Source organism: Nicotiana tabacum, chromosome 24, assembly GCF_000715075.1.
Source record: "Nicotiana tabacum cultivar K326 chromosome 24, ASM71507v2, whole genome shotgun sequence".
Lineage (NCBI taxonomy): Eukaryota > Viridiplantae > Streptophyta > Magnoliopsida > Solanales > Solanaceae > Nicotiana > Nicotiana tabacum.
This window is the reverse complement of record NC_134103.1, coordinates 7,397,150-7,421,277: the sequence shown is the minus strand read 5'-3', so window position 1 is coordinate 7,421,277 and position 24,128 is coordinate 7,397,150. Positions and strand designations below refer to the sequence as shown.

Genomic DNA, 24,128 nt, shown 5'->3' with positions numbered 1-24,128 from the left:
GTTCCTGATGCACATGGTTGATTCGCTGTGGAACAATGAATAATGTCGCTATGGTTGTTTTGGTGTGTAAATATTTTTCTTTTATGTTGCAGAATTTTGAGGAAGTATTATATTATTACACCTCAATTTGGATGTGGGCTTGGGCCTAGAGCTGTAAAGGTACTAATGCTTTACTACTTGTCTCAAATTGATGTTTCCTTTTGTATTATTTTTCAAACGTGTTGCTTTTAAATATTATTTATAATATATTTGTGATTTTTTTGGCGAATCAGGTATTGAACGACAACCTTTACAAAATCTGATACAGTCGTAACACATGAATTTTGCTCGTCTCTTTTTTATGTTGATTTCAACAATAAAAGGTCATATTCTAGAAATTTGATCTGAATGAAAAACCAAGACTTCTTGTTATGGCTCTATGATTGTTAATCAAATATAAGTGGAAGGGAAGTTTTATAGAAATAAAGGTGACAAGATTGTACTCTTTGGGCTTTTGTTGATGATCTTTTTTTGTTATTAAAGGACCTTATCAATTCTTCACGGTTTTGATATTACGCTATATTTTCAAGAAACAAAACAACTATAGCGAAGTATGACTTACTGCCCACTTTGCAACTGAACAGCTCCCTCAACAAACGGAGAAACCCGATAAGCCTTTTTCCTCAACTATAGCGAAGTATGACTCAACATAAAAGAAATTGTCTTATAGCATGTTTAGTCTATCTTCTAAAATCTGCTTATTTTGTGAAGTATTTTTTCTTAAAGATACTTTTCTCAAAAGTATTTTTGGTGAGAAATAGTTTGTATTTGGTTAATTATCTTGAAAAATACTTCTTAGCAACAATTAGCGTTTGGACAAACTTTTAAAAAGTGTTCATAAGTGTTGTTTTTTCAAAAGTGTTTTTCAAAAAAATAATTTTGAAGATAAACTATTTTTTTTGTTTCTCCAAAATTGTTTCTGCTTCTCCTTAAAAATATTTTTTTTTCTTCCAAAAACTTCCAAACACTTCAACTTTGAAAAGAGTTCTTATAGAGTTGGAGAAACTTGGCCAAACATGCTATTAGTACATAGAACCACCGCATGGTGGGATGAGTGACTGAGTGACAAATGACAATAATAGAAGGAAGTCTAAGGTCTGAATCTCGATGGATGCCAATCACGCTGTAAATAGTCGAAATGTTGTATTAAAATATTTTGTTTATAGATAGTTGTCCTCCAAAATGTATAATATTGTCTGGAATAGGTTATAAAACGGATTTTAACTAATAGTTAGGCGAGATTTTTAGCTACATGTACCATATTAGGCGGCTGAGAATAGGTAAAGAGAAGAGCAGAGAAAAAAGGAAAAGGGTGTAATTGAATCCCATAATTTAAGGCACTAATAATTGATTGTATATAAATTGTAATCAAACCTTATTTAGGGCAGGTAATATACAAAATTAGGATAATTCTAGTAAATAAGTTTTAAATATTATATAAAAACGAAAAAATCCCTTATTAAAGGACCTTGTCAATTCTTCATGGTTTTTATATTATGCTATATTTTCAAGAAACAAAACAATAATTCAATGAGATCTTGCATTAGTGTGACGACCCTACCGGTCGTTCTGAGTATTATCGCTCCGTTAAGTGACTTAAAGTCTCGAGCTGCTCCGTAATATGTATTATGACGTGCGTGCGTAGTCGAGTTCGAATTTCGGATGATTCAGGATTTTGATTTGGAAAAAGGATTTGTGTTTTAGACGCTTAAGCGGTAAGAGTTGACCGGAATTTGACTTTTATGTAGACGACTCCGAAATGACATTTTGATGGTTCCAATAGTTTAGTATGGTGATTTTGGATTTAGGCGTGCGTCCGGATTTGGATTTGGGGGTCCGTAGGGTAATTTGAAGCATTTCGGCGAAAATTGAAAAGTTGAAGTTTTGGAAGGATGATGTCACGCCCCGAACTCAGGGAGCGCGACCGACGCTCAATCGAGTGAACCCGGTCAAGTAAGCATGTGAGATACTTTCTACCCAAACTCACTTATGAATAAAGAGAATACATATTTTCGTTAATTAGACAATAAGGATATCATGTATACAATACCAATTCATTACCATTAGTTATTTCATTTTAAAGTCTCAAATTACACACACTTTCATGGTCTGAAGTGGAACAAGTAATTCAAACACAACATAACTTGTTTGACTTTTCCAGCACTAATATACAACCCACACTATGTCTACAGAGTCTCTAATAGATACAAAAGAGTACTATAATAGTGCCTGGTAACAAGGCCCCGACTATACCTCAAGCACAATACACAAGGAACGAAAGATACATGACCCCGAAATGAAGTGGGTCTCACCAAGTCAGCTGGGAAGAGAGCGTACCACTGTCATTGATCAATGTCTCCTGTTGTGGAACCACCTGCATCCATTAAAGATGCAGCGCCCCCAGTAAAAGGGACGTTAGTACATATGAAATAGTACTAGTATGAATTACAAAACACCCTCTCAATAGAACGATTAATAATACAAGCAAGAACAATCATAAAATCTGTGGAAGCCTCAAACAACATCAAACCTCAAGTTAGGATCAAGACAATGTTTAAATAAATTTCCATATCTTAAGTTGGGAGATCTTTTGTACCAATATACTATAATTCACAATACCACCATACTTTTACACGGAGTTCAATCACGACCCAATCAGCTAGGTCGTCTCATTTGAGACATCAACCACAATCACAATTTCAATTACAATTTCCAGCATAATCACCACCATGTGTGCGGCATGGAGTCTGATCACGACCCGATCGGCTAGGCCGTCTCATCAAAATGATGTGTGGATCGACATCATTCTTTTCTACCAATCATCTCATTTCATACTTCTTTCACATCTTTTCATTTTATGGGTACTAGTGGCCACAATTATAAAATCATTCTTAGTACGTTGGCCGTATTTAGTGTTTCATGCTCACTTTTTTTATTTTCAAACATCATCATCAACAATAACAATAAGGCATTTCAAATCAAGGTTTTTAGTACACATGTGGGCAATTAAGAGTCTTAGGCACATAGATATATTTTACAAAATTTGGCATAATGGCCTTCGTTTGAACTTGACTTGAAGTCGAAATATTTTTAATGCACAACCCATACTTTGAACACATTCTCAAATGATAACATAACATGATAAAAGTATTTGGGATACATATTGAACATATATCTTTCAACACAAGCTTATTCAGAATAGCCAATTTTATAATGAACAACTCGAGACTTACATAAATTACGTGAATACCATGGGATTCAATTCTAAGAGAGGAGTTTAGCCAACATACCTTATTTTGAGCTTTTCTTAAATTACTACAATGTTCCGAAAATTCTAGCAATCCCAATCTATCTAGAAACATAACAAAATTGAACCGTAATTAGGAAGATATTCGTGGTTTCAACTCATTTGAGCATTTTATCAAACACTGGTGTGCGAATTTGATTACAAGATTCTTTCACAAGATTTCTTTCACTTCATAACCTAATCTTTACCCATTTGGGCTCAACAATCTTCCCACAAGCCTTATTGGTACATGTATGTATACATAATACCCACACACCCAAGAATCATACTCCCAATCACCCATTCTTTTACCCCAAACTCGAATTTGAAGAATTGAGGAAAGAAATTCTTACCTCTTTGAAGCCCTAACAAGATCCTTGTGGAATCTTTAAGCCTTGAGCAAGAATTGATGAACAAAATGGCTAGGTCTTCTCTTTCTCTCTCTAAGATACTCTCACCTCTCTCTAAAAATATTATATGAAATCCTTAAAAATGACCCCCAAAGCCTTTTTATAAAAATGGGATCGGGTAAAATTTCCAAAACTTAAACTTGTCAAAATCGGGTCTGCGATCGCAGACCGTACCGCATAATCAATATGCGGCCCGCATAATAGGCCGCGAAAATAATGCCCAAAAGCTGGACTCGTCTGAATCAGTATGCGGCAGTTCTGTGGTCCGCAAACCTGTTCTACGACCGCAGACTGGACCACAAAATCATCTTTCACATTTCCTCATGCCAAGTATGCAACTAAAATGCGGTCCGCGAAGCAATTATGCGATCGCATAATAGACCACAGAACAACCTTCAAAATTCAACATCTTTCTCCTCAACTATGCGATAGATATGCGGCCCACAAACTTGTACTGCAGTCGCAAACTTGATCGCAAAATCACCTTCTCTTGCCAAAAAAATTCCATCAACTCTCAGTGCATTCTTCAACCCAAAATCCCGTGGTTTAGGTAAAATTTTACGGGGTCTTATAGTTGAGGGATTTGACTGAGAGTTGACTTTGGTGATATCGGGCTCGAATTGTGGTTTCGTATTTGGATTAGCTCCGTTATATCATTTAGGACTTGCATGCAAAATTTGACGTTATTCCGAGTTGGTTTGATGTGTTTCGGCACAAGTTTTGGGAGTTGGAAGACTTGAAAATTCATGAGTTCGATTTGTGGTGCGATTCGTAATTTTGATGTTGTTTGACATGATTAGAGGCCACGAGTAGGTCAGGGTTGTGTTATGGAACTTGTTGGTATGCAATTGGACGGGGTCCCGGGGGGCGGGTGTGTTTCAGATGAGTTTCGGATGATTTTCATGCTTGTGATAAGGTCTAGTTCTGGTGCTTCGCACCTGCGAAATTTTAGAGCGCAGGTGCGGCTCCGCTTCTGCATGAGCCTGGTCACTTCTGCGATCATAGTGGCCTGGGAGGGAGCTCTCTTCTGCGGAGGTTGGCACGAAGGTGCGAAGGCCGCTTTTGCGGTCCAGCGATCGCACATGCGAAGTGGTTCGCTTTTGTGCTCCTTTTGGCACTTCTGCGATGTCGCTGGTGCGACTGTATTTTTCGCAGATGCGGGCCTAGGCCTGGTAAGTTGAATTTGCAGATGCGAATATTTTCTCACAAATGCGAGGCCGCAAGTGCGCCTTTTCTGTTCGCAAATGCGTATAGCGCTGGGCAGAACACTTATATGTCGAGGGTTTGATTTTCTTAATATATTTTGAGTTGTACACCTCGGTTTTGAGAGAATTTTCCTGGGTTTTTCAAGTAACTCATTGGGGTAAGTGTTTTCTACCCGAATCTTATTATATTTTATGAATATATTGCTATTTTTATCATTTAATTAGTAAATTAAGTTAGAAAATTGGGGAAAATTTGTAAAATCTTTCAAATTGTAAAATGATTAGTTGAAGGACGAATTGATGTCGGAAATTGATAATTTTGGTATGGTTGAACTAGTATCGATATAGGTGTTCGGGTTTTGTAATTTTTATCGGGTTCCAAGGTGCGTGCCCGAGGTTTGACTTTTGGGTTGACTTTTATTTCTTGTTAAAGATTGAAGCTTTATTATCTGGAATTGTTTCTTATGAGTTTTATTTATGATTTGAAGTTATTTTGGCTAGATTTGAGCCGTCCAGAGGTTATTTCACTCGAGAAGTTCATTTTAGAGTAAGAGTCTAGCTTCTTCGAGGTAAGTATCTTGTCTAGCTTTGTGTGGGGGAACTACCCCTTAATATCTGAGTCTACTAATTGTGTCATGTGAAGCCCGTGTACGCGAGGTGATGAGTACGTGCTCGGGCTTAGTTGTGTAAATTTGACAGTTTAGGACTCTTAGGTTCTTATTTTCATTAGATATGAAGTTGTTTTGTTATGTTAAACCCCTCATTTACTAGTTTCACCTCTACGTGTCTTAATTGGGATTAATTGCTTCATGTTCCACTCTTATTGCCTATTTGACTCTTATGTGCCTTAACTGAAGTTGTTGCCTCTTTTATTGCCATCCTATCATTCCCTAATTATTTATCCTTAACTGAAATTATTATTATCCTTCCCTAATTGTTTATCCTTGACTGAAGTTATTATTATCCTTTCCGTAAGTTGCTTATCCTTAATTAAATATGTTGTATCTCTTTCATAATTAATCAACCCTAAATGAAGTTTAGTTATCTGTTATCATAGTTGACTCATCCTTAATTGGAATTATTAACTCATCTTACCTCCCTTGTTGTTGAATTGTACTTTTGTGGAATCACTGTTACATATTATTTCTTCCTTATTGAGCTATTCTCGTTGAGACTAGTATCCTATGTTGTGTCTTTCTTTGTGAGCTCGTTTTACCCTTGTTTTGTGTTCCAAAGTTCTTGAGTTGATTTACTTGTCGTATTCTCATGTCATTGTTGTTGTTGTTGTTGTTGTTGTTGTTGTTGTACTCAGTGTTGTGAGCCGAGGGCTATGCGCGGTTGTGGTATTGAAATTATTTCGAGGAAATGTTATGGAATATGGGCACGTGTTGTGAAGGTCATTTTATGGTGTGTCATGTTTTTGGCACGTGATATTATTGGGAGGATTTATTCGGGTGTTTGCATGAGGTTCTGTTGCACATGCAACGTGACAATGTGGGCTATATCTGTATTTTTGCGCATGTGACGAGACAAGGTGGGAACATTACTATGCACGTGCGGCGAGACAAGGCGGGCATTCTCTTTATTATTGCGCACGTGGCGAGACAAAGTGGGCTATGTTAGGGAATAATTTGTGATGACTTGTGATGGCCTGAGGACATTATTGTTGTTGATATTTGTGTAGTGGCATGCCTAACTTGTGTGAGTTTTACCTTGTGCAAATTGTGGGGATCGTTTCTTATGTGTCTTTCATTTTCTCTACTCTTATTCGTTGGCCCGAACTATGATAGAATACTTGCACAAGCATACACGTAATTTATCACCTTATAGGTTTAAGAAGACGAACACTGATGTTACTAACCATCTATGTATACTCCGTTTACTTATCTTCTATGTGAGAATTGTTCTATTGGCATGTGAGTCGTCCGTGCAGTTATCAGTTGTAATAAGGGCATAAGATACTAAGTGATTAGGGTCCACGAATTGGGACCTGTGAATTGTGAGTTTTAAGGTTTGGTACCGCGTGGTAATTATTGGATAAATTTTGGTATGAGAGCGGTTATTCTTATTGAGTTGCTACTTGTTTTTCTCTTATTTTGTTTCACCGGATTTAAACTGTGTCCAATTGCTAATTGTTGCTTCTAGTTCCTCCAGCAAACATCGTATTAATGTTGTTATCATGCCTATCTTTATAGAGATATCGTACCCTGCTATTTCTGCACTTATATTTGTCTAGGTTATTTAGTCTAGTAGGTGTCTTGATTGTCCCTCGTCATTACTCTACCGAGGTTAGTTTTGATACTTACTGGGTACAGTTGTGGTGTACTCATACTATATTTCTGCACATTTTGTGCAAATCCAGGTATTTCGGAGTTGGCCGATCACTAACTAGCTGTACGGATCTTACTGTAGAGACTCAAGGTAAACCTGTTGCCGCTTTTGCAGGCCTCAGAGCCACCTTATGATATTGTACTTGCACTGTTTTATCACTATTTCGAAACAGTTGTATTTGTAGGTTTTCTAGCAAACTCAGTAGATCTTTTGACTTGTACTACCGATTTTGGGATTGTAAGTTTTGTATAGAGGTTTCTATTTCATATTTGTCAGTCGCTGGTTAAATATTGCTATTAATTCAGTAAATGTTAGGCTTACCTAGTCCCTAGACTAGGTGTCATCACGACATCCTACAGAGAAAATTTGGATCGTGACAATTAGTCTTTTAGTTTGTTTGGCCAAGCTTTTCCAACGCCAAAATTATTATTTTTTTCCAAAGAAAGTGTTTTTAAAAAAAAAAGTTGAAATGTTTGACCAAATTTTTAAAAGAAAAAAGTGCTTTTGAGTATAAGCAGAAGCAGTTTTAGAGAAGCAAAGAAAAATGTAGCTTTTCTCCAAATCACTTTTTTGAAAAGCACTTTTGAGAAAAATACATTTAAAAGCAGTTTTAAAAAGCTTGGCCAAACACTAATTGTTGCTCAGAAGTGCTTTTCAAATTAATTAGCCAAACACACTTCTCACTAAAAGTACTTTTGAACTGTAAACTGATTTTTGCAGCTCGGCCAAACATGCTAAAATTTATCTGGCTGAGCCAAGTTATGGTGAGTTGGGGTTTCACTTCTGCATTTGAAAATCTGGTGTTTTGGTATAATTATTCAATGGAACGCGATAATTTCCCCTGTTAATAATGATAAATTTCATGTCACAATATACAGCTGTGATCCGAGAGCAAGCTAAGCAAAATATTAATTTCATAAACTAAAGTGCACCCTAAACTTGGGGTTTTGGTAATAATGCAAAATAATTAGGACAAACTACTCTAGGAGGAATTCAACAAAGATGAGAAGCTTCTTTTGGAAAAGGGAAAAAGTTCAAATTTATCTCTAAACCTTAGCGAAATTAGTCATCTATTAAGAGCCCGTTTGGACATAAGAAATTTTTCACTTTTTTCCAACAAAAATTCACTTTTTTCGAAATTAGCGCTTCTTCATAAAATTTTCAATTTTCACTTGAAAATGCATTTTGAAAATTTTAGAAAATTTAAAAACCCCCAAAAAGATGTTTTTTAAAATTTCCCCTCAAATCACTCACAAAACTTCAAAAATAACCCAAAATTATATTTATGTCCAAACACAACTCTATTAGCTAGCGTTTGGCCATAGATTCCCAAATTTATTCTGAAGATGAAAATGTGTTTGGACATTTGTTTTGGGTGAAATTTGATTTGGAAAAACATGAAACATGACTTATACTCATAAGTTCTAAAAACTATCACAAATACCCAACAATACCATTATCAATAACATTCATTATATTATCGCAAACCATAGTCATGAACATAAATAAATTTGATACAAGATTATCATTTTTATAATGAACTACATGATACACTATCACATGGCCGAGAAGACGAAGTAACATCGTTACAAAATAATAAATAGTGGGCTCTTTTATAAAATACAAAAGTTTGGAGCAGTTTTTAAAAAATATAATAGTGATATTTGGGCACAAAACCAGCTATTGAGCAGGTTTTGGGATTTGGCTAAAATGTAGGCAAAATCTATGGCCAAACATGTGTTTGCCAAATAAAACCCAAGTTTATTTTGGCAAAATCTATGGCCAAACAGGTCCTAAATTTCAAATATTAGTTTCACTTGAATTTTTTTTCCCGCTATTTTGAAATTTTATAATTCTTATGTCCAAACGCCCACTAAGAGTTGGTTTGAAAATGACCTTGGTGTTACAAAATTATCATAATGAAGGCATCTATCTTATCCGTAAAGATATCAAATTGTCTAGTTGATAACAACAATAACAACATATCTGATATATTTTCACAACTGGAATACGAGGAGGGTACTAAGTATGAGAAAAGAAGGAGAAGAAAAGTAGAGAAAAAGTAGTATGTATGCGCACCTTAATCGTAACACAACTTTTGTTAGTTGTGTTGACCTATACCATAAAATTCTCTCTGTCATGTACTTTTGGTCATTGTTTAAGGCAGCACAGATCTAGATACACTGGTCAAGTCTTCTTCATTAGTCTCGGTTCTTATGAACTATATCGGGAATAAGCTCTTTTTTTTTTTTTTTTAATTTTATCAAAAATAAAGTAAACATATTACTTTCCCTCCTTTTACATTGTTAGGTTCAGGCGCTGGATTTTGTGTCTTGGGCGTTTGAGCACTTCAATCACTGTACAAAGGTGTTTGATATTGGGTTTCCTTCCACCAATATGAAACTATGAAAGTAAGCAGTGTCTTTCTTTTCTTCATTTTACACTATACAAACAAGCTAAACATAAATTATTTTGTAAATATAACTCTAACTTCGTAAGGTAGGATAAGTAAGAATTTACCTAAATAGCCGCTCACCCGACCACGTAAACTAAAAATAACTGATACAGGTATAATATATGCATAATTTATTTATGTATTATATGTATATAATTAATGTATAATGTATGTATATGGCTAAAAAAAATAAATAAGGAATATGACAAACTATATGTGTAAAGATCTCGAGGATAAGGTCTGCATATACCTACCTCCCCATACCCCACATTTGGACTTCCACTCGTTTTTTTTTTTTGGTTGTTGTTGTTGTATATAAATGAACTGTTGAATCTCCCTAACTGTGCTCACTCATTGTACAAGTTGCATGTTTCTGAATTCTCTTGTTAGAATTTCTGGCTGCGCCACTATGTAATACTTTACTCTGATGGAAAGTAGAAAAGAAATGAGAAAACCAAAAGTTTCGGATATCTTGTTCTCTTTTGTGTGATTCTTGAGAAATGCACTTTTCTTATGGGGTGATAGGTTGGAGATACAAGACTGGCTCTTGCTTCTTGAAGCTTTTACTCCGATCACCTCTGCTGAAGTTACCAAGGTCAATATCTTTCTTTACCAATTTATTATGTTTTGCTCGTAGCTTTTAGTACCTAAGATGTTTCATTTTATAAGGTAAACTATAAGTGTTATTAATAAGAGGCATCCATAGGATGCAAAGTACAAAAGTATTGATGAGTGAGAGGATGTTTGGTTGACTATAAGCAGGTCAAATTGGCTCACAAGCACCTTTTCGTGTATCTACGGGTTTGGTAAACATCCAAAGTGCTTATAAGTTTAAATCAACAAAAAAGTTATAAGTTGGTCACCCCCACCTTACATGTTCCAAATTCCTCTGGCCACTGTATAGGGTAGGAACCATAATTACCAAAGTTCTTGAAAGAGTCCAAAGGTTGAGACAAGACACTTCTTTGACCATATTTTAGCTGCAGCTGCACACAGTTGTCGCAAATAGATTATAATGGAGATTTTCACCCCTGATTTGCTCTTGGAAATTGGAAAACAGATAATTGCAAAGGTATCCCAACTTTGTTTGGTGTATACTTGTAACATCTAGGCCCTTGATGCACTTGTAAAGATTAAAAAAAATGGGTAAAAGTTTAAATTGTAAATGGTGGAATCTTTGCCGTTTTAAGGGTAATGCCGTAATGGAATCAGTAAACTGCATGAAATATTGTAGTGTCATGCTCCGAAAATATTGATTTTGTTACTTGCAGGATTCATTACGAACAACAATTCAAGGAAACTAAAAAGGTGGAAAGTAGATGGCCAGGGAGTGTCAGAACATGACGGAGCTTGTAGATAGTTGGACAATTAAGCAATTGTATGATGCTGCAGAGCATCTAGCAGATGTAAAGTTTTTTCTCGAGAAACTGGAGCAAGTTCAGCCTGAGAATGCGATATCTGCACAACTGGGGCCACTATTTGTAGAAGCTTATGATGGATCTTCTGAGATATGGTCTCACATGGATCAATGCCAGTGGACTTGCACCATCAGAATGATGATTTCAAAGGTGCTTAAAATAATTAAACTGGAGAATATTGCTGAGCGAGTCAAACCTGCAAAGCCATCCACATCAACTAGCCCAATGATTTTAGAGGTGCTGAAAATAACTAAACCTGAGAATATTGCTAAGCGAATCAAAGCTTCAAAGCCGTCAAGTTCACCTGGCCTAATCACTATGGAGATGGTGGGTTTTATCGAAGTTTTGCTTGATACTGCTCATGATAAACTGTGGTCCTTTAGTTTAGTGCATGCCTCTCGCTTGTATGTGCTTAAAAGGAAGCTGAGGTATCTACAAGTCTTCTTCACGTTAACGACGAGGTGGTGCATTGAGCATGAGAATATGAAGGATCTCTTCACCCATGTTGAGGATGTGGCTTACACTGCAACACACATGTGTTTCTTAGGGGTGGGCAAAACTATGGATCGCGAGTTCTCTGAATTGCTGGAAAAGATAAGTCCTTTTAAGCCTAAATTGAGGCAGATTTATAAGAGCCTCTTGACAGTGTCAAAGTCATCACTGTTAGATACTACAATGAATGTAAGGATAAGTCCTTTTAGCTTTGTTAGTGCTCTCCAAGAGGATCTGAAAGAGCTAGTAATCCGTGATACTTCCTTGAAAGTTTTCCTTGACAATCAAATTCCGTGGCTTCAACAAGGACTTCTTTATCTTTCTAGATATCTCCGGGACATAGAATTAGAATTCACTCCACTCGAAGAATTCAACTCTCTTCAATCAAATATTGTGGCTCTGGCCATTGAAGCAGCAATTGCCATCTACTCCTCCTATGATGAGGAAATGGACGAAACTACTGAAATGAAGCATGTGTTTTTTCATTTGCAACTGAAGTTTAGTCATGTCAAGTTAGAAGCCTGTCTGATTAAGCTACTAAACAGTGAATCCACCATAGTAGCTCCTCTGAAAGATCTGATTCACTATATCCGGGAAGAGCTGATATTCTTGGGAACTTTTCTCATGGATTCATTGGAGAAGTGCAAAGAACAAATTAAGATAACTGATTTTCTGACCCTTATTCAATCTGTGACTAGCCAAGCATGGTCAGTCACTCTTTCTCATGACTCGGAGCAAGGAGACTTGTCCAGGCAAACAAATTGCTTGCATGTACAATTGCTTCTTAAGTTCAAGTTTATTAAAGCAGCAATTAGACAGATGTGTCCTGACATTTCGGCATTTTCGACACTAGACCATCCTACAATAGATCTGCTGAACTTTCTTCCTATTAACTTTGAGGTCATTGATTCTTATTTCAGTATGCTAAAATCCTCAAAGACACCATCCTCAGATAGCCCCAAGATGGATGAGATTTTGATGGGATTTCATGAATATATTATTTCCAATCTTCTACTGAAGGATGAAACCAATTTGACATTTACTGCTGCAAATGAGGATAATTGTTTTTACAATGGGTTGTTGCTTCTGGCAACATATCTTGTCGATTCTCTAGTGCATCACAGTGGACACAAGAAGGAGGATAATCTCTTGACAGGATTTGGAACTGTCGCAATCGAGTCTGAGTCTGCTATCTGTTTATCTTATGAGGATGTTGTGGATAGCAACAAAATAAGGAAGGTCAATCTTGTTCTTCAGTTTTTGACAATTGCTTTCAAGCTTATCGAGTCTCAGAGAATCTTGATGGATCTACTAAAGCACAAAGCCACTTTGGAAACTAAAATTCTGGATCTGATTGAAAGTGCTCATGAGGATCTTATTTTCCTTAGAGCTTTCCTCATGGATCTTCTCATCCGACACACAGAGCTTAACAAAGTGCATGATCTCTTAAGGCATGCTGAAGGGACTGCCAACAAGTTAGTACAAGTCAGTGGTTTTTGTTATGAAGGTTTCATGGATGGAGGTAGCACTGAAAAAATGATGCTTTCATTATCCGATTTGCCACAAGAGATTGAGTCTGTCAAGGTAGAGGTCAGAAAAGTATGGTTTCAACTTCTGGATGCATCACCATGGAACGTGACAGATGGGGAAGACATTATTTTCTTATTAAACCACCAGGACAGGGTGCTGAACTCTGATGATTATTCAATCTCTTATCTGAAGAATCAGGTCCCAGTAGTCAAAGAAAAACTGGTGTACTTGGGCTCTTTCCTTGCAGATATTATACAGCATCGCGATATGCATCAAGAACTCCAAGACCTCATGAAGCGTGCTCAAGATATTACGTTTGTCTGTTTCTTCCATGTCAGGGGTTATACTCCTGCTTGGCATGACATGTTACATCTCTCTGATGTCAAGCAATTGCTTAGGTTTGTTGAAGCAGAGGTCAAAATGTTTTGTTTCAAAGTTCCAGATTCTTCATGTTATAGCTTCCCCAAGACAAATGGATTAGGATTTCTCGATTGTTTCTTGGGAAAATTGGGGGAGCTGTTAAGTTCTAAGCTCGATTTGATTATCGACTTAAAACATCAGATTCAATCACTCCAGGACGGCTTGTTGTGTCTAAGATCGTTGACCGATCAATTTGCAGAAAGCTACGATGAGCATGATGAAGTTTATGGTCGTATAACAAGTAGCACAGAAATTGCATACAAGGCAGAGTATGTCATTGATTCGTGCTTGGCCTGTTCTTATCCACTCTGGTACAAAGTTCATTGGATTTCTGAAGTTGTTAAGAATATTAATCTTGTAAATGCAGTTGTTAGTGAGCCATGTGAAAGAAAGAATAATGATGTGGCAGTGACCGAAGCTGCAAAGACCTCCGGTAATCTTTTACCATCATTATCAGCCAATACTCCAAGAACAAATGAAGCAATGGAGGGATTTCAGGATGCGATGGACGAATTAAAGAAGCAGCTACTTGAAGGATCACCTGAGCTAGATGTTATCTCAATCTTTGGCATGCCCGGATTGGGTAAGACTACACTTGCAAAGAAGATTTACAGTGATCCAATAGTCACCTCTTACTTTGATGTCCGTGCTCAGTGCTGTGTGACTCAAGTATATTCATGGCGAGAATTGTTGCTTACCATTTTGAATGATGTGCTTGAGCCTGCTGATCGCAATTTAAAAGAAGATGGCGAATTAGCTGATGAGCTGCGTCGATTCTTGTTGACCAAGAGATTCTTAATTCTTGTTGATGACGTGTGGGACACTAAAGTGTGGGACTATTTACATATGTGCTGTAGAGGTTCTCGCAAAGGGAGTAGAATTATTCTAACGACACGGCTGAGTGACGTTGCCAGTTATGCTCAATGTGATAGTAAACCTCATCATCTTCGTTTATTCAGTGATGAAGAGAGTTGGACATTATTACAGAAAGAGGTGTTTCAAGGAGAGAGCTGTCCACCTGAACTTCTTGATGTGGGGTTTCGAATAGCAAAAACTTGTGGAGGGTTGCCTCTCTTCATTGTGTTAGTTGCTGGTGTTCTGAAAGAGAAAAAGAAGAAAGCAGAATTGTGGAAAGAAATAGAAGAAAGTCTAGGTTCGCAGAACATTGGTTGCTTGGAAGAGAGCATGTCTATGATTGGATTCAGTTACAAGAATTTATCACACCAGCTGAAGCCTTGTTTTCTCTATTTTGGAGGATTTTTGAAGGGCAGGAATATTCATGTCTCAAAATTGACTCGGTTGTGGCTTGCTGAGGGTTTTGTACAAGCAAATAAGGGACCAGAAGATGCTGCACAAGGTTTCTTGGAAGATCTTATTAGTAGAAATTTAGTGATGGACGTGGAGAAGAAACCCAATGGCAAGGTGAAAACATGCCGCATTCATGATCTGTTGCACAAATTCTGCTTAGAAAAGGCCAAACAAGAGAATTTCCTTCTCCGGATAAATGGGTACAAATAACTGCACTAATTTTATTATACTAGTTTCTGGGTACGCGCAATGACGTGTCCCTTGTCTCAAATATTATGTTTATCCCTACTCATTTTCATCTTTTTTCTTTAATCAGATTCTGTGTAGAGGACACATTTCCTGAAAAGCCCAAGGAATATAGACTGTTTATTCATTCTTCCGAGGATCATATTGATCAGTGGCAGCCATCTCGTTCAAATGTTCGCTCCTTAGTACTCAATGTGATTGATCCGGATAACTTGTTATGGCCGCATAATATATCCTTCATCTTTGACAATTTCAAACTCGTTAAAGTGTTGGATTTGGAATCTTTCAACATTGGCGGTACTTTTCCGAGTGAAATACAATCACTAATTCATTTGAGGTACTTTGCTGCTCGTACTGGTGCAAGTTCAATTCCTTCATCTATAGCTAAGCTATGGAATCTTGAAACTTTTGTGGTTAGAGGATTGGGAGGAGAGGTGAAATTACCTAGTTCACTTCTGAAGCTGGTGAAATTAAGGCATATACATGTAAAAAATTGTGCTTCATTTAGTTTGCATGACAACATGGGTGAATCACTTGCTGACTGTCAATTAGATAATCTGGAAACTTTTTCCACTCCACATCTATCTTATGGTGAAGATACAGAGATGATATTGAGAAAGGTGCCAAAATTAAGAAAGCTGAGTTGCATATTTTCGGAAACATTTGGTTATTCAAAGATAGTGATGGGAAGGTGTGTTCTTTTTCCCAGATTGGAGTCCCTAAGTCACCTTGAATCCCTCAAGCTTATTTCCAACAGCTATCCAGCTAAACTTCCACATGTCTTCAGTTTCCCCTCAAGACTAAGGGAATTGACTTTATCAAAATTTCGTCTACCTTGGGGCCAAATTTCAACGATCGGAGAGCTGCCTAATTTGGAGATTCTAAAGTTACATCTCAGAGCCTTTGAGGGGAATCATTGGGAAGTGAAAGATTCAGAGTTCCCTGAACTCAAATACTTAGAATTGGACGACATCAATATTGCACAGTGGTCTGTATCTGATGATGCTTTTCCTAAGCTTAAATGTTTGGTTTTAATCAAATGTAAGCGGCTTGAGAAAATCCCTTCTCATTTTGATGATTCTGTATCTCTTAGAAGCATTGAAGTAAACTGGTGCAACTGGTTTGTTGCCAATTCAGCCCAGGAAATTCAGACAACGCAACATGAAGAAATGGCAAATGGTGCGTTCACAGTTAGAATACAGCCTCCAGATTGGGCTACAAGATCATCTCCTTTGACTCTTATCTGGTATGTTTTTGTCATGTTCATCTAAGTACATTTCCACTCATTCGTTCTTTTTTTACAGAACATGCTTATTTGTTACTACTATTATACTTATTCCAGTTACCTTCTCTTATTGAAAAGAAAGAAGAACAGGTCATCTGCTATATTCTTGAATCTGAGTGCTAGACTTGCTCAAACTTTGATGAGTACTGCACTAAGTCTGCAGAGTGTTTGAAGGAAGGAAAGATCTTTTGTATGTTGTGAAGTTATCTGGTAAAGAAGGAAACTCGCTTATAAGAGAATTGAAACGGTCAGTTCCCTATCCATTTTTTGTCTCTTTCACTTTTGTGAACAGAAGATGGAGGACCTCAGCTAGGGAGATATTATGTTGAAGGATTTTCAGCAAGAAGTGAAGTGTTTTTTTTTTTGGTTTCCCACCGGTGTGCGGTACCCGCTATATCCGGATCCGTGCCGCTTAGGGCTCCATTCGGGGAGAAGCGCTCCTTACCAAAGATTTTTCCATACCCAGGGCTCGAACCCGAGATCCCTGGGGAAGAGTAGCCGCATCAGCTGCACCACATCCTTTGGTGGTAAGAAGTGAAGTGTTTGAATGAACGTCAACAATGATTTGTGGTGAAACTTGTAATAAGCGTCATCAACTTGGAAATTTGAAATGACATTAATAGCTACCAAATAACCTGCAGTTTACAATTTCAATGTTTTTGATTTTCGAATCAAGGTTACTTATCTTGAAGAAAGGACGTTATTTGTTGAAATCTTGATATTTTGATTCATAGATTGGCATTTTTGCTAAAATAAAGTAACATAAGAAAGAATAACTCCAGATTTTGAAAATGTTTTTTTTTAAAGTAAAAATGATATTTGAAAATTAGAGTTGTGTTTGGACATGAATACAATTTGAAACTGTTTTTAAATTTTTGCGAGTGATTTTAAGTGAAAATTCTGAAAAACAGTGTAGATTTTCAAATTTCCGAATTTTTTTGAAATTTAACTTAAGTGAAACTTGAATTTCTTTTTGGAAAAAGTAAAAAAAAAATTGGAAAAAATGAAAAATTTCTTTTGGTCAAACGGGCCCTTAATAATTTGGGAGTTGTCAAAAACAACTAAACTAAGAAAATAACTAAATTATTTGTTGCTCAATTCCATCATATTAATATCCACTGTAAACTCTGGGGATTATAAAAATTCAATGCAATATTAATTAATTTACTAGTTGCGATTAAAGAGGACGAATTTGGGTGATAAAATAGGACATACAATATTAAACATGTATTTCTATTGAGACAAGTGAAATAATAATTATCACAAGAATGGAACATTGTTCTTTCCAAATTGTAAGTCCATCATTAAAAGACTTTAATCTAATTCATTGATAATAAATAAATTATGCTATTATATAAGTCTTCTAAAAAATAACTACAACATATAGTTAACTCAACTTTCTATTATAGATGAGGCTACTAACCTGAAAACTAAGGCAAATCATCCACTATAATAGATTTAAAAAATTGATGCTGCAAAATTGTTAATACTGTCAAAATATATAAGTTAATTCATTATAAAAAATCATATGTTCCCATGGATTAGGCCCATTTAGTAGTCTCGCCCGCCTAGGGGCACGCGCCCAAATAATCATTGGGATGTTACTTGTTTTGCCCTGAAATTTTAAATTAAAAAATCTTAATTTAAAAATAATTCAAGACTTTTTTATGCCGAAAAGTTAAACTGAAAAACAAAAATTCTAAACACATTTACTAATTTCTAAATAACAGTTTTTTTAAAGTGTCTACCGTATCATTTCTATCCGGCGACCAGCCGTGTTCTGTTACGGAGTCCATTTTCATTTTTTCCAGGTTGTCCAATCCTAATAGGGAAATATAGTACAATCAAACTATTGTACTAGGAAATATCTTAAACGAGCATACACTAAGACCCCGTTTGGACATAAAAAAGATATTTCACTTTTCTTCAAAACAATTTCGCTTTTTACAAAATCAGTTCAAATTTTCATTTGAAGAAAGATTTTGAAATTTTTTGAAAATTTAAAAAATTCTAAAAAATTATTTTTTAAAATTTTCGTTCAGATTACTTACAAAACTTCAAAAACAACCCAAAATTATATTTATGTCCAAATACAACTCTAATTTTCAAATATCATTTTCACTTCAAATTTTTTTCACTTTTTTCTGAAATTTTACAATTCTTACGCCCACTAAGAGCCCGTTTGGACATAGGATTTTTTTCACATTTTTTCGAATTTTTTTTACTTTTTCCGAAATTAGTATTTGATCATAAAATTTTTAATTTTTTCACTTTAGATGAATTTTGAAATTTTTCGAAAATTTGAAAAATTCCAAAAAGTTATTTTTCAAAATTTTCACTTACATACTCACAAAACTTTAAAATAATATAAAATTATATTCATGTCCAAACGCAACTCTAATTTTCAAATATTCTTCCCTTAAAAAAAAAAAAATTCACACTTTATTAATTTTTTTTTTTGGAATTTTACAATTCTCATGTCCAAACGCCCACCAAAAGACAAAATGTCATAAAATTTTCCAATCTTTAAATAATTCTACAATTACTGGTTGGCACTTGGCTGCTCCCATTTTAGTGACCATTCTGCTCTTCTTTGCTTTCTTAGTCAATTTGTTGGTGCAGCCATGGCAGATGTAGCAGTGAAATTCCTAGTAGAAAACTTGATGCAATTATTAATCGACAACGCTGACTTAATTGTTGGAATAAAAGGTGAAGTTGAAAATTTACTACAAGATCTGAATGACTTCAATGCTTTCCTCAAACAAGCAGCTAAATCGAGGAGAGACAATGAAGTCTTGAAATCACTAGTAAAGAAGATAAGGAAAGTGGTAAATGATGCTGAAGATTCAATTGATAAGTTTGTGATTGAAGCTAAAAGACATGACGATAAGAACAAATTTGCTCAGTGGTTTCATCTTACTCATGTTGCTAGAGCTAAAGGGGTTGCTGATGAGATTAAAACTATTAGGGAAAGGGTGAAGGAAATTCGCCTAAATGATTCTTATGGACTTCAAGCTATTACTTCTGATGATAATTCCAACCAAGGTGGTCAGGAAAGGAAGGTACGAAAGTGGATTTTGTGGTCTTTATTTCGAAATTATATCACAATTCATTTGATTTATTGGGTTCAAAATCAATTATTTGTACTTATTTAGAAGGGGAGCCTAGGTGTAACCGGTAAAGTAAAGTTAGTGCTGCTGATATGCAGGGTAAGAATGCTTGCAATAGATACTTGTGGTTCGGTACTTCCCGGACCCCGCATATAATGGGAGTTTAGTGCACCGGGCTGCTATTTTATTTAGTAAACTTATTAAGACATACGGAGTCTGAGCCAAAGTTATTGGGCCGGGTGAACTTATAAGTTGATCTATCCATACGACCTTGCTAGTTGTTTTCGTACCTTTTTTATGCTGTAGAAAATATAAAGAACGTCTAGTCTAGTGCTTTTCATTTTTATTTTATAATAATGTTGAGTGGATATGAGCTTGAATAGTCCGACATAGATAGTGATGATTCATATAGCGGATTAAACTTGCTTAGGATTGTGGTGTTGTTGTTTTTCTACATTTTATTGTTAATTGCTAAAAAGTAAAGCAGTGTCTTGAAATGGCAAAAATTTCAGAAAATTTATGTCAAGATTTTTTAAAATAAAAAACCATCAAGAAGTGGTTGAATTTTATTTATGACAAATGACAAGCAGATAAGCATTGGATAAAAAGGGGATACCTTCAAATATCTATGATATGAATTTCTGTGTATAAGATGTGCTCCATGTTTACAATTCGCAAAGATTATGTCATACTGGCTTCTGTGTTCTTCGTTTGAGTTATGTTCAAAACACGACTGGCAGTCAAGGTTGAGATCGTTGTGAATGTCATAGACTTCTTGTTGCATCATCTGCTCTTAAATACTTTCGTAAAATCTACTTACATTAGCACGTTTGTTTCAATATCATGTTTTATCATCTTTTATTAAAAGTCAATTCTAATATCATTTCTGTGACCTTTTTCCTTCTTTAAAAATAGGTCCCTGTAGTAGAGGAAGACGACGTGGTAGGTTTTGATGAGGAAGCGAAAACTGTAATTGATCGTCTGATTGGAGGATCGGATTATGTTGTGCCAGTCGTTGGTATGCCTGGTCTTGGAAAAACAACTTTGGCATATAAGATTTACAAGGATCCTAAGGTTGAGTATGAGTTTTTCAACCGCATATGGGTATATGTCTCTCAATCGTTCAACAGAAGGGAAATATTTCTCAACATCATCAGCAAATTCACTCGAAACACCAAACAATACCATGATACACCAGAGGAGGAATTAGCAAATGAAATAAAGGAGCTTCTTGGGAAGGGTGGGAAATATCTTATTGTTTTAGATGATGTGTGGACAAGAGAAGCTTGGGATCGGATCAAAATTGCTTTCCCCAATAATGATAAACAGAATAGAGTCTTGATGACTACTAGACAAAGCAATGTGGCTAAGTGCTGCAATGATAAACCTCATGATTTAAAGTTTTTGACTGAAAATGAAAGTTGGGAGCTACTTGAGAAGAGAGTTTTTTACAAGGAAAAATGTCCACCTGAGTTAGAATTACCTGGAAAAAGTATAGCCGAAAAATGTAGGGGCTTACCACTTGCAATAGTTGTTATTGCCGGAGCTTTGATAGGCAAAGGAAAGACGACAAGGGAGTGGAAGCTGGTGGCTGACAGTGTGGGTGAGCACCTCATAAATAGAGATCCAGAGAACTGCAAGAAATTGGTGCAGATGAGTTATGATCGTTTGCCTTATGATTTAAAGGCGTGCTTCTTATATTGTGGGGCTTTTCCTGGCGGTTCTGAAATTTCAGCTCGGAAGTTGATTTGTTTATGGATCGCGGAAGGATTCATACAATACCAAGGACCATTGACTCTAGAGGATATAGCAGAGGACCACTTGAATGATCTTGTCAATAGGAACTTAGTGATGGTAATGCAAAGGAGTTCTAGCGGTCAAATCAAAACATGTCGTGTTCATGACATGTTGCATGAGTTCTGCAGACATGAGGCTATGATGGAGGAAAATCTTTTCCAAGAAATCAAACGAGGGCAAGAACATTCTTTTCCAGAGAAACAAGAGTTAGCCACTTATCGTCGCTTGTGCATTCATTCGTCTGTTTCTGAATTCTTGTCAACAAAACCCTTTGGTGAGCATGTTAGGTCATTCTTATGCTTTGCCTCGAAAAAATTTGAGATGCCTTTAGGTGAAATACCAGCCATCCCCAGAGCCTTTCCCTTGCTTAGGGTACTAGATGCTGAATCAATCAAGTTCAGTCGTTTTTCTAAAGAGTTCTTCAAATTATTCCATTTGAGGTACATTGCTTTCTCAACTGACACGATTATGACCATTCCTACAAACGTTGGGAATCTTTGGAATGTACAAACACTTATAATTGAGACACAACAGGGTACTCTTGACATTAAAGCAGACATTTGGAATATGACAAGATTAAGGCATGTGTGCACAAACGCCTCTGCTACATTGCCTTCCCCTAAGCGCCCCAAGAGCAGCAAGGACAACTTGGTGAATCGTTGCCTACAAACACTTTCTACTAAAGCACCTGAATGTTGCACGGCAGAAGTTTTTACTAGAACTCCTAATCTCAAGAAATTAGGTGTTCGTGGAAAAATAGATGCACTTCTAGAGACCAGTAAGGACGAGTCCAGTTCTGGTTTGTTCAGCAACATAGGTAAGTTAGATTGCCTCGAAAAGCTGAAGTTGGTAAATGATACTCGTCAAAGTAGAAAACAGCTACACCTTCCTCCAGCATATATTTTTCCTCAGAAGCTAAAAAAGCTCACTCTGATAGATACGTGGTTCGAGTGGAAAGATATGTCTATATTAGGTCTATTAGAGTACCTTGAAGTGCTGAAGTTGAAAGAATATGCGTTTAGGGGACAGTCGTGGGAACCAGAGGATGGCGGTTTTCCTCGTCTGCAGGTCCTATGGATTGAAAGGACAGATCTATCTTCTTGGAAGGCCTCATCCGGGAACTTTCCACGACTAAAACGCCTTGTTCTTATAGCATGTGATAATCTTAAGGAACTACCAGCTGAACTGGCTGATGTGGAAAACCTCCAGTTAATGGAACTCCAGAGTACCAGTGTGTCTGCTGCTAAATCTGCACGAGCAATACTAAAGAAGAAACAAGAAAAAGAAGGCAGCGGATTCAAGCTTTCTGTATTTCCTCCGGATCTTGGATTGTAACTGTAAAGACTGCTTCATTGACATTAGACAGGTTAGCTTTAAATCTGCCTTTGTCTTCAAATGATTTTATTCCACTATTAAATTTCCTAAAATTACCAGTCCGATGAGTTGGCATGGAATTAATGTGTTAGCTTGTGCTTGATATCTGTAAGGTAATTAGGATTTAGGCACAGGGTAGTAATGGAAATGTTTCCGCACAAAACTGTGAAGAGCTTATAAACATGTTTTAAATATCAGTTCTGCACTGCATTCTAATTATTGTTCAACTATTCAGCATGTAATATGTTTCTGTCTGCAGAAACTATAATCTAACTGCTCAAGTACATTCATCTTGGTGTTATATTAGGCTCCAAACACCTGTAATCAACTTTCCAACTCACAGTTATGACAGTATTCTTAATTGTTTCTAGCTTTTGATGTGATAATTTCAAATTAAAATACACACCAAAAGATTTTCGTCAACAGATTGAAAAATCAGCTCAGATTCTATTATCTTTCAAATTCCTACTTTTGTACCCTTTAGCGAGCAATTTATATATTCATTACATGGTAATAGTAGCAGAAATAGCACTTTGGATGGCTTAACACTATTTTGACTGCTGGTTGACCTAATAATGCTTTACGTGAGTGTTGAGTGTATGTTCTTTCATTGAGTTGGAAGCAAGGGCGTTTAGGTATATTCATTTTAATCTTCTGATAAATTCGTCGTAGGATGTTGTGTGTCTTCGATTTCTTGATCAGCTTAAGCATTGAGATAAGTCTAATTTGAGCTAGTGCTGCCTAAAGCCGAATTTTAACAGACTTTATCAGGACAAACATTATAGAGTATCATTTCATTTTCTTTAATTGCTTCTATAGTTTCCATTCTCCTGGTAGTATGTGCATAGCCAATGTCCACTTAAGATACTGACAGCTGATCATGCATTGATTTGCACAGTGGCTTTTGTCAATTCTGATACTATGCAGGGACTCGACGATGAAGTAACCCTTCTGCTTGGTACTACATTTGCCTCACTGGTTTTAACAAAAGAAGTCTCCTGCATTTTGTTAGAAAAACTTCCCCCATCGTTTCATGTACTTGAAATAAACATCTGCATTTGGTTTCAAAAAGAGATTCGCTCTGCATTTGGAGCATTCTTATCTTATTTGATGTATCTGGATATCTTCACACTAACGGAGAACCTGGAGAATGTCATTTTTATTTGTACTGTTGCCGTGTTGATTGTGACTTCATTCTTGTAATTGCTTGTTTTGTGCTCTTTCTTTGTTTTTCTTTGAATCTTCTTGTTTTTTTCTTTATGTGGACTGAGTTCCTAATGAACATGGATGAATTGTTGCAGAGTAGTAGAATGTTGTTGTTATTTTTATTTTTGTTGCTTATTGTTGATGATTTGCTTCAGTTACTGTAGCATTTTTTTAGCATAATAAGTTAGCTTAGTTTTAGGATAAATCTACTTTTTA

The 24,128-nt window shown here is 36.2% G+C and overlaps 2 protein-coding genes across 8 annotated transcripts; both read left to right on the top strand.

Annotated features, from left to right (window-relative positions):
• The first annotated feature begins 9,210 nt into the window (after positions 1-9,210).
• On the top strand, positions 9,211-17,079 carry LOC107802809 (putative late blight resistance protein homolog R1B-16). 6 transcript variants are annotated; one of them, XM_075247228.1, is made up of 7 exons: positions 9,286-9,457; positions 9,582-9,682; positions 10,252-10,321; positions 10,998-15,094; positions 15,211-16,181; positions 16,278-16,386; positions 16,504-17,079. In XM_075247228.1, coding segments are annotated over exons 4-7 (5,130 nt in total). In that variant the 5' UTR covers positions 9,286-9,457; positions 9,582-9,682; positions 10,252-10,321; positions 10,998-11,045; the 3' UTR covers positions 16,505-17,079. The 6 variants fall into 6 exon arrangements, 5 of the variants coding, with proteins under 5 accessions (XP_075103328.1, XP_075103327.1, XP_075103329.1 ...); XM_075247227.1 differs by having other exon boundaries at positions 9,211-9,336; positions 15,211-16,386; positions 16,508-17,079; XM_075247226.1 differs by having other exon boundaries at positions 9,211-9,336; positions 15,211-16,386.
• A 1,875-nt stretch (positions 17,080-18,954) lies between these two features.
• Positions 18,955-23,875, top strand: LOC107802810 (putative late blight resistance protein homolog R1A-3). Of its 2 annotated transcripts, none has more exons than XM_016626385.2 (3): positions 18,955-19,487; positions 20,451-22,698; positions 23,634-23,875. In XM_016626385.2, the coding sequence occupies exons 1-2, from the start codon at positions 19,050-19,052 to the stop codon at positions 22,665-22,667; spliced, it is 2,655 nt and encodes an 884-aa protein (XP_016481871.2). In that variant the 5' UTR covers positions 18,955-19,049; the 3' UTR covers positions 22,668-22,698; positions 23,634-23,875. The 2 variants fall into 2 exon arrangements, with proteins under 2 accessions (XP_016481871.2, XP_016481870.2); XM_016626384.2 differs by having other exon boundaries at positions 23,605-23,875.
• The last annotated feature ends 253 nt before the right edge of the window (positions 23,876-24,128 follow it).

Excerpts from the sequence above, each read along its gene's own strand:
- LOC107802809 (XM_075247227.1), top strand. The coding sequence starts at position 11,046 with ATGGCCAGGGAGTGTCAGAACATGACGGAGCTTGTAGATAGTTGGACA. Across the intron at positions 15,095-15,210 it reads TTCCTTCTCCGGATAAATGG|ATTCTGTGTAGAGGACACAT; the intron begins GTACAAATAACT and ends TTCTTTAATCAG.
- LOC107802810 (XM_016626385.2), top strand. The coding sequence starts at position 19,050 with ATGGCAGATGTAGCAGTGAAATTCCTAGTAGAAAACTTGATGCAATTA. Across the intron at positions 19,488-20,450 it reads AAGGTGGTCAGGAAAGGAAG|GTCCCTGTAGTAGAGGAAGA; the intron begins GTACGAAAGTGG and ends CTTTAAAAATAG.